General features: G+C 34.9%; 1 protein-coding gene across 1 annotated transcript in view; it reads right to left on the reverse strand.

Moving 5' to 3' along the window:
• Positions 1-13,552, reverse strand: part of LOC142345051 (MFS-type transporter SLC18B1-like) — a 46,935-nt gene extending 33,383 nt beyond the window's left edge. Inside the window, exon 1 of the mRNA XM_075397133.1 lies at positions 13,189-13,552. Coding sequence (XP_075253248.1) covers positions 13,189-13,402 — 214 coding nt within the window. The 5' untranslated portion in view covers positions 13,403-13,552. The remainder of the gene's footprint in view (positions 1-13,188) is intronic.
• Between the last annotated feature and the right edge of the window lie 919 nt (positions 13,553-14,471).

A 14,471-nucleotide genomic window follows, 5' to 3' on the forward strand; every position in this document is an offset into this window, starting at 1 on the left:
GTTTTTGTAAGATGAAATAAATCGTTTTGTTTTGTGTATTCAAGTATTGGTTCAATGTAATTAACTGGAACAATAAAGCTGTTTTTTGTGTGCCATAATTCTGTCTTATCATCAAAGCTTTCCTTTACAAGGACAATATTTTTGAAGTTGTGACACATTCGCACAAGGGTTCGAGTGCCTCGCTCACTTCTCTTTGCAATTTCTAAATATTCAGCAGCCATATTGCAGGTGATGGATAAACAATTGAGATGTTTTGTTCTGATTTTACGGATTTAAACGGTAACAAAGCACACAGTTTTCTTTGTAAGGAAAATTTTATAAAGACCTAGAACAGCACCGAGTCTAGAACCAATTCTAGTAAAAAGAGAATTGAAAACTTGCTTTTATATGTTATGGAATGGAAAGGAAAAGCAGGATAAAAGCAAATTCAAGAAGAAAGTTAAGCAACAAAAGACTTGCAGTGATGTAATAATGTGTCAAAGAACTAAAGAATTTTCACAAAACTTATATTGTACAACAAGAAAGAACAATGGCGGAAAAATTGAAAAAATTGTTGCAGACTGATTTGTTTATTTGACTTAATCATTTCATCATTATGCCGTCATGTCTATAAATAGAATTATGTCATAATGACCTAAGTTGAATTGGGTTGCTCTCTAGAAATATAAATAGACTCGAGGAGGCGAGCTAATTTATCCATTGCTAATGAAAATTTGTCAGTTTTTAGATTTAAAGGTCGGGACTTGTAAAACTGTTTTCTGCTATGGCCTTTATAATGCTTGGCCCGGCGATGTTGCATTAGTGAATGGAAATTTTTAAATTGCCTCGGACAATTGTGACATTGAATGGGTCTTGATTCAGCAGGGTATATTTTTTCCGATCTTTTGAATTTCATATTTCGTATAAATGTCATAGCTAATATAAAGGAGTATAAATTTGTTTACACGCGTAGAGCGGGGGATTTGTTTGTTCAGCTGTTATCTTGTCTAGACATGTTGGCGTGGGGTTTGAAATTGTTTACATTCCGACAAACAGTAATGTATTAGTCATTTATCATTTCAGATTACTTTGATACAGTTTGTCTCAATATATGCATCATTATGGGTAATGTTTTGTCTAAGGATGCTGAGTACAGCGACTTTCATTTGGATCTCTCACTCAATCAAAAACGGCTTGTTAGGGCTGCTGTCAAGACTTATCATACCACTGGCACCTATTTATCCTTGAAGTTGTTCAAACGTGATAGTGAACAGGTCGACTGGGATTTCAATCAAAAAATTACACTTTCAGCGAAAGAGTTTCGTTTCCTATGTCAGAACATAGAAAAACTAGAACAAATGCTTGATCAACCAGTTGGGTTGATCGACTCAATTCTAAAACCGGATTCAACCGATGACTCGAAGCGTCCAGCAAAACGGGCCGGCAAAACACCAACTCAGCGCCAGAAGAAGATACCAAAAACATCTGTAACAGTCAATGAGGAATCGGAATAATTTCTATTATACCTTTTGCTTCCTGTCATTGTTTATGCTTTCATATTTAGTTTATTAGCTTTTTCTTTTTTGTTCGTTATGGTTGAGGCGATGTATGAGAACAGTCCTGAATATTTCAAGAAATTTCAAAAACGTTTCAAGTACAATATTTGTGAGACGGAACCAAAATTTGAAAAGACAACAATTGAAAATTATGCATATGGTTATAATTCATCTGCAACAGTTATCGAAGGTTGTACATTTGGCTCCAATCATTATCATGTTATGTATGAATTTGGTTCGCAAGATGATAACATATTCGATTCTCTTTATGTACCTGCGGTGATACCGTGTCTGGTTAACTGTTTCAAATTACTTATTCAGCCTACGCAAAAAGACTTTGTTAAACGTGGTGCAATAATTTCACGACTACATGTTGCTGTTGAATACCTTTCAAAATCAACTTCTTCTGCAGTTACCAAGAACCAGAAACAACTTCCAGCACCCTTGAGTGAGGCAACAGTGAAATCTATTAGTACTTTGACGACCAACAAACGTTCTTCTACAGTCCCTGATGTAACTATGAAACGATTTTGCCAGCTTATGCTAGGTGAACACTCGTCAACTCTTTATCAGATAATGGATATTCTGCTTAGTGGCCACGGAAATTTTGTGAGAGAAACCTCAAACTCTTTCATAACCTTTCAATTTTGTAAAAATTGATATTCAAAAAATAGTGTTGTTGTTTCAAAATTAAATTAACTTTTACTTCATGTGTTTTACAAAAGTTAGCAATTCTAATTCGTTTACATCAGGTATAAATGGAAATTTCTCACTATAAAAATAATGAACAATATATATGCAAAATAAACCACAAAGCTGGGAGTCTGAGGATTGCAGTGGAGACTGAATGTCTCTTCTATGTTCCGTGATATCCATCATTATCTCCAAGTCTTTACACTGTTGTAAACGGTTGAAAATATCCTTGTAGGTAGTCAAGGGTAGAGCCAATGGATCCGCAAAATATATTATTGGGTATGCGTATCGTTTAGCTAGCACTACCCAGTGGGTTCCAATAGAGTTGGATCGTGATGCATTAACAATAATAAATGTGTTGGTTTGCAAGTTCAGAGGATAATTATCAGCGGCATAAACCCCTCTGAATTTGAATTTGAGGTGTTTACACTTTTTCACTTGAAGATGAATTTGATCTTCGTCCATTAGTATGTGATCATGGGAAGAGCGTTTTTAGATGCGTTTCTTGCAGAGTCAATGTAGATCGTAGATGCTTTTTCCCCAAGAAAAAATATTTCAACGTTATGAGCTAACGCTGCATCGAACTTGAGTTCGACAGACAATGATGAATTTGTGAGCTCTGGATGAATAAAGTCATGAGTTGCCTCTTGAGTGCTGGTCAGATCAAATACCATTATATAATGGTTTGCGAACTCACTCAGAGGTATTCCATGGCCATTTTCTACATAAGCTAATGCACTCATTGAATTGTAGTACAACCTCTTGTTGTCAGTTGTTGACATTGGAGTTCCAGGCGTTGCAAAACCATTTCGATAAATGGTTATCTCTCTTAAACCAAATTTTTGATAATGGAATGGATTAGCGGTGTTGGTACCGATGAATGCTGTACCAACGCATAATGCAACAATGACTCTTCTGATTGGCTCTTTAGTGAAAATATCCTCATGTTTCCAGCTTTGTTGGCCTGTTGTAGCCAAGAATGTTTTGGTAATTACTTCATTGTATCGGTAAATTGCCGGAGTTTTCAATAATGTCTTCTCAATTGCATCTACAACATTATCTGACACCGTCATCTTCCTGACAAATAAATTAGCCTCATCTATTTTAACCTTGTAGTGTTTCGCTGCGTCTTCGCTGATGACGGCAAAGTCATCTTGGGATCTTCTCATTGAAATGCATAAGGTAACTCCACTAACCAAATTTTTCTCACATGAAAAGAAATCAACCGCCAACTTTCCATATAATGTTATGCGTGCGGATTTTCTTTTTCTTATATCTGATATTGCTGCTGGAATAGTGCCGGGGTTTTCTTCATACTCGTAACCCTGACATTTCAGCCAGGTTTTCTTTGCGTCTGTCCCATGAGAGAAATCAGTTTCTATGAAACTTTTGTGTGCATAGTTTCCATTAGCTGTTGAAATTTTGATACCATTTGCAGAAACAGTACAGTCGGCGAAAAGTGAATGAAGGATATTATTAGCAAAATATGGAAGATCACTGGCATTAGCGTCACCAGCTGTGTAGCGCAAATCCGTTCCATCTGTTCGAAGTATTCGACACTTGATCTCCAGGTAAATTTTTTGTAAGTCAATAAAAATGTTGCGATCACCAACAACTTCAAATTCCAATGATGATCCTGACGGCGAAAAAAGCGGTCCTGTTTTTTGCTCGAATGATTGATCAAATGTTACCAGCAAAGGTGGTTTTTCAAATAAGTCTAGAGAACTGTGAGTAGCTTCAGATGGTATCACAATATTAGTTCGCATTTTTCACTCGCGAGAAAAAATCCAGACGACTCCTTTTTGGACGGGTTTTCGAGAAATGATTCTTCTGGTTGAGATTTTTTGTTTTTGGTTTGAACGAGGTCTCGTGTATTGTCGTCTTTTTCGTCTAAATATTTTACGGCCTGATGCAATACGTGATTGAAGAGATCCACCTATTTGTTTGCGAGCTGTTTTGGCTACTGTACTTTTCAGTGCTTGTTTTGCTGACTTTCTTTTGGTTGCAACTTCTACTAACTCCGGTGCTCCTTGAACCAATGAATCACGACCAATCTTTTTTGCTGCGGGCCAGAGAAATTTGCGTGCTAATGGCAGAGCAACTCTTCCAATACCTGCAGCAAGCGCTCCAAAACCGCTGCCTCTTTGTCTGTAGTGTCCGGAAAAATGCGGCATTGATTGAGATGCTTGATTGCTGTAGTATGCCTCCATTTCAAAAAACCTTTTGAAATTTTAAACTGACTATAACTTTTCCGGTTCCAGTAAAAGGAATTAGTTTTCCAGTTTCGTTTCTCAACTCTAACTGTATGTTCTGAATGTTGTTTGATAGTATTGGCTTGTAATCCAAATTTGTGTAGGACTTGTGGTGTATGGGTGTCACTGTGTTTATGCTACCGTTTCTAAAACGTCTTTCAGACTCAATGATTTTTATTACTGGAGCTCTCACATCACCAACGTTCTGATGTTCAATTATATCAATGTATACAAATTTTAACTGTGATCCGCAAGTGATATCAACTGGAAATTCTCCAACATGTCTGTTCAAAGAGTTGCCTGCTTTTTCTGACTTGTAACCAATGTGAATAAAACCATGATTCGAAATATCTCTTATTCCTTTAAAACCAAGAATACTGGGTACTTCTTCATCTTCAAATGACAAACCTTCGTTAGGTCCAAATTTCAAAACTAACTTTTGCGTTACAGTGTCAAAATCATAGTCAAAGTTTTTCAATTGAGCGATTCGAAAAATTTCTTTCAGAAGCTCTTCTGAACTGTTGTATATACCTTTGCGAATTCTTCGAAGTTGTCCGGTTCGGTTATGTGAAGCATCAAGTTCAGCGCCAGAACTGACATACGCAACTATTTCGGCTGAGCTTACATTATTGATGTTTGAGGGAAATGATATTGAATCAAGGGCAACTTGCCAATCTCCATCTAACTGTAATGGTTGAGCGAGTTGATTTCGAAACTTGGCCATAGTATTACTGGTAAAAATTCCCATTGATGCATTCAATATCAAATCAATAGTAAATTCTCTATGAATACTCATGGTTAATCTTTGACAGGAAGAACGTTCACTTGGACTAATTCTGGTTCATGAAATTTACCTTCATTTATAACGTTGTTTGCGTCTATAAGGTTGTATGTTGGTGGACTAAGGGTAGCAACCTTGAACACTGTGAAGACTTCGTCTGTGTAATTTTGTTTATAACCTTTCCTAAACATTTCGTCTGGCTTTGCAATCCGAACCAGGTCTCCTTCTTCGTATTTTGGCTTGTACTTTTTTGTGCTAATTGCTAGGGATATTGGAAACGGTTCATGTTTTTTGAAAGTTTTTTCAGGTGCAAGTTGGGTAACACGATTAACACGACTGTTTATAGTATTTACAAACTGGGGCAATTGCTTAATATAAGTCCAAGTCCAATTTTCCTCCAGGTATTTGTGAATAATGTTTTTGAGCGATCGAATATTCCTCTCAGCAAATGCCGACTTGGTTTCGTTTTCGGTTGTATATAAATGAATCTCCTTCCTTTCACAAAATTTTTTGAATTCACCTTTAAACTCGGATCCCTTGTCTGTCCAAACCATTTCTGGTTTTTTCTGTTCGATCATTTTTTTGAACGTTTCAACAACGTCTTTTGCATATAAAGCCTTCATTGGTTGCACTCTAAGGTATCGCGATAAAACATCAACAGCCACCAGTAAATATTTGACTCCATTGTTGTGTTGGGCAATTTTATCCATATACGCCACATCGACAGACCAGATTTCGTTTATACTGTATGCAACAGCTTTTAGTCTCGGAAAAGTTTTTCTGAATTGTCTGTATTTTGTGTATGGAGCTTTCGACTGAAGGTATTGAACCACTTTGGATCTTGGTAAACCACTGGCTTTCTTCAAGTTAGCAATGCTACCAAAAGCTGCACTACCTTTTGTGTATAATTTGTTCAATTGTTTAACGTGAGAGGAAGTAATTTGTCCACGAGCTAAACGGTTGGATTTCGTCTTTTGCGTCTTCAAAGCTTCCTTCATCGTCGCCAGAAGCTTTTGATTCTTCTGTTCTCGAGACTCCTGATTCTTCGTTTTCTGGTTCATCCTCAAACAACTGTATCTTTTCGTTTAGTGATAAGGCAAGAAATTTTTTTGCGTATGTATTACAAGTTAAATGTGAACTGATATCTAGAAAGGTCAAGACTTTGTAATGTTCAAGTGAAAGCTTAGAGGTTGTTTGTTGTAGATCGTAAAGAAAATCTGCGACAAGAATTCTAGTGCTTGACTTATTAACCACTAGTCTGATCCAGCGATAGAGATTCTGACTCTAATATTTTTTCCAATATTATGCTCGCTTTTTCAAACTTTTTTCTGTCAAGGTGTTTAATATCTCTCAAAACACGCTCCCTGGAAAATTTTGTATCAGTTTTTTCATCTCTAGTCTCATTCAACTCATCTTTGACATTCTCCAAAATATTATCGGTCTGCTGTTGCGTGTCTTGTTGCGTGGTAGAAGGTGCTGTTGGAGACTTGCTTCTTTGCAAGAGTGATATTTGTTTTGCTTTCTCTCGGACATTTTTATTGTTGAGAAGTTGAGCAATTTGAGGTTGTTCATTCGCATACATTTGACGAGGAATTAGCACAAACTCTTCAGTGTTTATTTTGCTCCAGAAAAGCAATACAAGGTAACGCAACCAGTTTAATTAGACGGATTCCAGAATCTGATCGAAAAATTTTGATTCTCTCACTTTTTTCAACTCGCCTGTCTGCCAGTTTACGTAGCGGTTTCTCGAATTTTTTTTTAATTCAACTTTATTGATTGGTACAACTCCAAAGAGTACGTTCATCACACAGTCACTCAAGAACCAAATGAAATCGCCTGATGTAATATTTCTATTTGAGCTGTGTTCTCATTCCTCTTATTTGCCCATTGTTTGAGCATAAGCAAATGTTTCTTTTTCATTTGTAATTGTTGTAATGACTGCTTCAGTGGACGAAATGTAAAAATTAGAAGGATCCAGTCCAATTAGTTGCGATGAAAAACGTAAACCCTGACTGGTTTTTGTGTCGAGATCAATCATCAAATGTCCAAAGGGCTCCGCAGTTGCTAGTTTGTATGCTTCTTTAATCAGTTGGAGACAATTCAACTGTTTTCCAAGATATTCAATTTGTTGAATGTCACGAAGTGACTTGAATAATATTATGTGTGTTGTATTCAGATCAATGGTTCTGGACCATTTGCTTTGATGGAACAAATTATGCTTGACGTTTATAACATGTAATTTGCGATGACGTCCTGAGGTAGCTTTTTTTACAAATTCTTTATCGTTGAAGATTTCTTCACATGAATCGTCATAGATAAGCAGACAATGCGATAGTTTTTTTTGTTATATCAAAGCCTGAGTATTTTAGAAACTCAATCCCTGGTATAACTCGTTGCATATCTTTGAAAAGTGGTTGGAACTCTTTGTAAAAATAATAAATTTTTTCAAAACGTGGATAAAAGGTCGAACCTTTTAGCATTCGAAACAAGAGTTCTGTTTTACCACAACCACTTGGTCCTACAATTGACATGAATACCCTGTCATGTGTAAGAATAACTTTGTTCATAGTTTGGGATTAAATAAAATGTAACCAACTAAACTCGATAAGAGAGCAATCCAAATTGATTTCTCTTCACAGCTTTCTAATAATAGAAAGAGCATGGAGAAGCAAAGAATGATCATTAAGACAATGATACTCACTTGAACAAAAAATATTACTTCGGACCTTGGCACTGTTGAGTTTGAACAACAACGCCATGGGGGCCTCTCCTTGTTGTTCACATCAAAGACTAAATTATTGATACCGGCGTCAACCTCGTCTCTTTGATTCATTGGAGAAAAATAATTAATTGAAAAGTGAATTGAAACAAGGATGATATAAAATGCTATATTTTTGGTTGATTTACTGGGCAACTGTTTCATGTACCAGAACTCAAACAAATTGAAACCTTTAATATGACTTTTTATCTCTAGTTTGTAACAAACGGTTGATGAGTCATTTTCCTCGAACGAGGGTTGATTGAAGACTTTTTCAACTTCGGGGTGCTCCAAGAAATATAACCGCAACTCATTCGACATCTCATTAAGTGATAGCTCACGTTCTGGTGGTGTTTTTTTCAATCTAAATTGAGGAACTTTTTTGTCCGCCCATTGCTTCCAACGTGGGATTCGCTGCTCGTTGAGGGACTGTATAAGCTTCTCGTTTGTTTTGTTCATAGCCATAATTGAACTGATTCCGATGTTCTCGAGCTCTCTGTTTATTTTTTACGTACAGTTGGAAGTGATAGAAATTATCTATCACGGGCAGGAAAGCCCTAAAGCTGTCTAGCTCGTCGGGAGAAAGAGTAATGGTTGCAAAATAACGTTTTGCTGCTGCGCTATAAAGCGAGTTGTAACGCGGTTGTTGTGCTGTGTTTGGCTTATTGTTGAGATAGTTCGCTCGGTTCTGTTGATCATTTGAAAAATTATTCTGTGTTGGTGGAGAGGGATCCTGAACTCTGTTGAATATTACAATCGACTGATCGTCAAGTGGAGTCAAGCAAGTGAATATCTTCAAGTTGTCTGAAAGATAAGTTGTTAAAGTTGCCGTGTCTTCTCTGTGCATCACTTTGTGTCCACTGTGAAAATATTCTTGCTTTACGTTCCGCGCAGTGATTTGATAATTGATCGTTTGTTGAACGAAAGTTTGAATGAAGATAACAAGAGGGACCTTGTTCGTCTGATATTATCTCTGAGCTTCGGGGACAAATTAGATCCTCCAGATTATAAACAGTTTTTTGTAAAAGCTTACTGAGGAGCTCACACTTTTCAATGCCTTTGGCAAAAAAATTTTTCCTTGTGAATCGGAAACTGAAACTCAGACAGATTGTTTTCAGATCACAGTAAGGTATATCACCTTCGTCCCAATCAAGACCGTGTAGGTTATTGGTCAGCCAAATAACAGTTTGTCTATCGTGTGCGGGTAAATCAGCGAATTTAAGCGGTGGTTTGAAAAATATTGTATCGTTGTAACTGGAACACAAACTGAGTTCTTTTATAATGAATCCAAGTGACTTGAGTTTGAAACCTTCGAGATCGAGGACAATAATATTTGTGGTTTTGCTGCCAGAATTTTCTAGCATTCCAATTCACGATACAATTGTGAATGAAAAATTTTCACTGATAGAATGAATAAAATTCCTGTCAAGTGTCCAAAAAGACAATTGTTTACTGGTGAGTAACGAAAAGCGTAAACATATCCAGGGCCTTTGTTTCTGCAGTCTTTTATAAATCCAGCGGCGTCATGCACTGCAGCATGAAGCCGTAGCACTTTGCTCCGTTTCAATAAAGGATCTAGTCTTGAATTATCAATTCCAATGAAACCACCATAGGGTCTAAATTTAAGTGCTATTTCTCCGTCAACTTCTGGATCTAACAAAGAACAAGCAGCTACGAAATATAATTGTCGATAAGTTATGTGTGTATAATTTATGTTAACCCTCAGTGATAATACTTTCTCATGAATGAGCTTGATGTCTTTTGTTCCTATTGTGTTCATTATTTACTGTTTACTGAATGTGAGCGTTTAGAGTTTTTGTTTATAAATCTTTCAATTCTGATTGGTTGTCAACTTGAATAATAAATCAAGCACTCCAATTGGTCAATTAATTTTGGAAAGTTTTGTGACTCTGAACATGTTTGGACATGATCTGATGACTCTCTAAATAATATATCATTAGTGATTTTATACATCTACTAACAGGTTAGTTGTTTTACTGTTGTTTTCACCAATTTATGTATGCATTTATGGACATAAGTGATTATGACCATAAGTGTGTACATACTTAGGTAAAAACTTGTTTTCTTGTACAACTCTGGGTTTTTTATCATTGTGTACGTATGTATGTATATGTATGTATGTATGTATGTTTGTATGTATGTATGTATGTATGTATGTATGTATGTATGTATGTATGTATGTATGTATGTAAGTATGTATGTATGTATGTATGTATGTATGTATGTATGTATGTATGTATGTATGTATGTATCTATGTATGTATGTATGTATCTATGTATATATATATGTATGTATGTATGTATGTATGTATGTATGTATGTATGTATGTATGTATGTATGTATGTATGTATGTATGTATGTATGTATGTATGTATGTATGTATGTATGTATGTATGTATGTATTTATGTATGTATGTATGTATGTATGTATGTATTTATGTATGTATGTATGTATGTATGCATGCATGTGTGTATTTACACATACATCCATACATACATATATAGATACTCACATACACATACATGCATACATATACATACATAAATACACTCATACATGCATACTACAATACACACAAACATTCATACATACATACATACCTACATACATACATACATATATACATACATACATATATACATACATACATATATACATATATACATATACACAATACATATATACATGCATATGCATAAATACATATACATAATACATACATACATATATACATACATACATATACATGTATACATATATATGCATGTATATGTGTATTGTGTATATGTATTTATATATGTAAAATAGGGGGACATTTTACTACATTTTAAAAAATTCCAATTGTCCCACCCCGTTGTAGATGGCCACCCCGCAGAAATTTCAAAATGTCCCACCCCGTTGTAGATTGCCACGCTACAGTAATTGTCCGTCCCCCCCCCCGTTGAGGTTCTAGTCAGAATTTTATACTACTTACAGGCTTAAGCAGAGTTTAAAACAAAGTTTATTAAAAAGGCATTCTGTCATCTCATAGACAGTGATATAGCTGAGCTGAAAATGCTCGGTTGAATGCAAAGGTCCCATGGAGTCCTTTTGTTAACGTGGGGACTGCCCCTCAAGACCCTATATAGCTCTGTTTTTTTGAATTTAAAAAAGAAAAAAAATTTCTGAAAAATGTATTCATCCTTTATAAAAAAAAATTGAAAATAAACTAACAGAATTTACTTTGCCCGAAACAAACTTCTGACCGAATTAAACTTGTCTGTTTTAAGTATAACTTTTTATTTAAAGTTTACTTTCTTTTGAACTATTTCCGCGTTTTTAGACAAAATTTTGAAAACTCATACTCAATCAAATTAAAATTTTTAACCTATTCACTTTTTTAGCGTGAATGGTTGTTTAAATACATTGATGAAACAGTCAATAAGCGGTAGACTGTTCTAGAAAAAGGTTTTTGTGTCCACCAACCACCAAAAAAAATTTTGGTTAAAAAAACTTTGATCCCATTGATTTTTGACGACTCTTTCGTTAACAGCACGGGGCAAAAGTTTGCCAACTTTGCGAAAGAATCAAAAATCACCATAAAGTTCAATTAATGGAATGTATGTTTTGGAAGAACTGACTTCTGTAACATCGCATACTTTTGCGTTTTATGACACCTCTATCTGTGCTTGATAAATCTGTACAATGATTTAATCAAATAATTTCAAAAGAGGCTAGCCGGGATTGAATTTTCTCAAAATTTTGCATTTTGAACGCCCAAATTGCAATATCTTTTCTCACAAGCAAATTTGGGAAATTTATCTAAACGACTTTTCTTTTTTCATCATTTTGGAGCCGCATTCAAAGTCTCAAAAAGTCTGTAAAATTTAGAAGATTGTGCAATTTTTTTTACCTCTGGTCGCACGTTAATGGGAATAGCATAACCAGCCCCCACTTACCCCTTCAACCACAAATGAATTGATATTTTTAATTACTTAAAAACGCCACTTCCCAGACAAATGTTTTGCTTCACCACGAATCTCATATCAGTGATCTATTTTTACTCAAGCAAAGCCCAAAAAACTCAAATCAAGAAAATTCATTGTTTCGTCTCGTTCAAAAAAAATGAAAATCAAAAACAAATCTATTAAGGGTTCGATCAACTGAAAATGGATTATTCTAACTTTAAGTGAACGATTTTAAATTAATTTTTTCCCTACAATTAAGAAGGCAAGTCTTTGTATTTTACAGGTCCATTTTTTTTCAAAATTGAATAATCATTCTTTTTTGACAAATAATTTTGTTCTTTTTTGTGGTCTGAAGCTTGATTGGAACACCCCCAACACTAGTGTACAGAAGGGGATCTGAATTAGAAGCTCATAGAGAGTAGTTCGACATGAAGTCTAGGATTCTTTTGCGGATTTCCTGTTTTAAATTTTTCTTTATTTCGTATATGGTTGTTTTTTTGGAAACGGTTGGAAAACCAGATGTTCTGATTTAGACACGTTAATCCCTTAACCCACCTTTTTTCAATTTTTTAAAAAGTTTTTTTTTAGTAATTTGTTTTCTGAAAAGTATTAGAGTATATTAATTTAAATTACTTTAGTCTCTCTACTTGTGTTCATTGAGTTATAAAAAATTGCATCATTTTTCAGCCAAGTTTTATTTCATCTGACGGTTTTAATTGATCACTTCGATCTGTAATTTCAGCGTCCAAAGTTGCCTATTTTAAAAAAGATCCTGTTACAGTTTGGAGAAATAACTCATTATTAACCAATGAACAGCCTTTTTTCGGTCATCAATATTGGAAAATGAACCTTTAATCCAAATAATCTGAACAAAAAAGCTTGGCAAACATTTTCCGATGAAAGCAATAAAGTTACCTGGAATCATAGTAATTTCCGAAAAACTGAGATAATATTGACTGCTTGATATTTTTTTTCAAATTGGGTAGTATTATAGTTTTCAAAAAGTAAAAAATATCGGAAATGATTATCTCTTAATTGTATCTTTGAGATAACTGTGACCTCTTCTTTAAATTATGGTGATTATCAAAAGATTTTGGTTGCTAAAGGTCAATAACGCTGACCAAATTTTACTTCTTTAACGATCCAAAATTAATTCGCATGTTTTAGACCATTTTTGCCACCTTTAAGAATAAATATACCTTTGATTTCCGCTTCTCTTGGGAAAAACGGCCCGGGCAATGACAAATTCACACCCTCCAAAATCAGAGTTACAGAACATAAAGCCACCACAAAAACGCGCCTCCAGCTTGTAAACTCCGGAAAGCTCTTTGAAATAAGCGCTTCAGTTTCCGGAACAGACTCGTGAGCTGTGTCATTGTTGGTGTCATCTAGGTTTGAACTTGTTCCAGACATTTCTGCTCCTACTGGAACTCTGAAAATGAATCTGTTTCCTTTCACCGGGAGGCAAATTTTGGTCTAGTCCTGAAAAATTTCCAGTGAATAAGGAACTTTAATCAGTTAAGATCTGTAATCGAAATTAGCTCTATAAAAGTAGGATGATGGAGTTTAAAAAATATAACTCAAAAAATATAATTCAACTTCAATTGCGCTCAAATAAAAAGCGAAACTTCTGCAGGATAAACTAATAGTTATTTCTTTCCGTCAGCAAACGCAATATTTAGTTATTATTTAGTTATTCATTAATTAACTCTGGTAGTGAACTTCGCCCAAAGTGGATTGAATTGTAAACCAATTGTGTTTGTTTAGTCAACAAAAATACTAAGTTAATTCCAAATTTTTGGGCTGGTCAAGGCTTTTGCTTTCACATTTCTAATTGATGATGATAATTAATTAAAAGCTATTTAAATTTAATAAATTTAATTTAATAAAAAAGCTAGGGTGTGTTCCCATACCATAAGAAGGTTTCTATTTTCGCTATGAACCTTTCCTCAGAAGATACTTTCTAAACTGGGAACCAACAGATCATAATTTTGGCTAAAAGTTAAATTGCTACGCTCGAGTTCTTGGCGATTTGTGGCAATCTATCGCGATTTCATACAAAAAATGCTTCCATTATAATTTGAGCGAGAATGTCACTTATCATCTAAGCCTGACAATTTGGGCAGTTTCGATATTTCCTTAGTCCTTGTCAAAATAAAACTTAACAGATAAGCGACACAAACAACATAAGGAAATCCGTTCTTAATTTAAACTGACTCTCATTTTGAAACCCTAATGATTTTGGAAGACTATGGGGTAGGATGTGACAAGTTTCCTACAAAATTTTCCTGTCAGCTTCTCTCATATTATGCATCACGTAACTTTTTGACATTGCATGAGATTTCAACAGTTCTTACGGTAAGGATGTTTTTAGCCTTGTTATGAGCAAATCAAAGTTAAGCTTATTCCAACATTCCGATAATAAATTTAAGCCTCAATGAAACACTAATTGCAAATTTGACTAGTTTTTGTTCACGTGGTT

The sequence above is a fragment of the Convolutriloba macropyga genome, chromosome 8 (assembly GCF_964194025.1).
Source record: "Convolutriloba macropyga chromosome 8, txConMacr16.3, whole genome shotgun sequence".
In the NCBI taxonomy this organism is placed as follows: Eukaryota; Metazoa; Xenacoelomorpha; order Acoela; family Convolutidae; genus Convolutriloba; species Convolutriloba macropyga.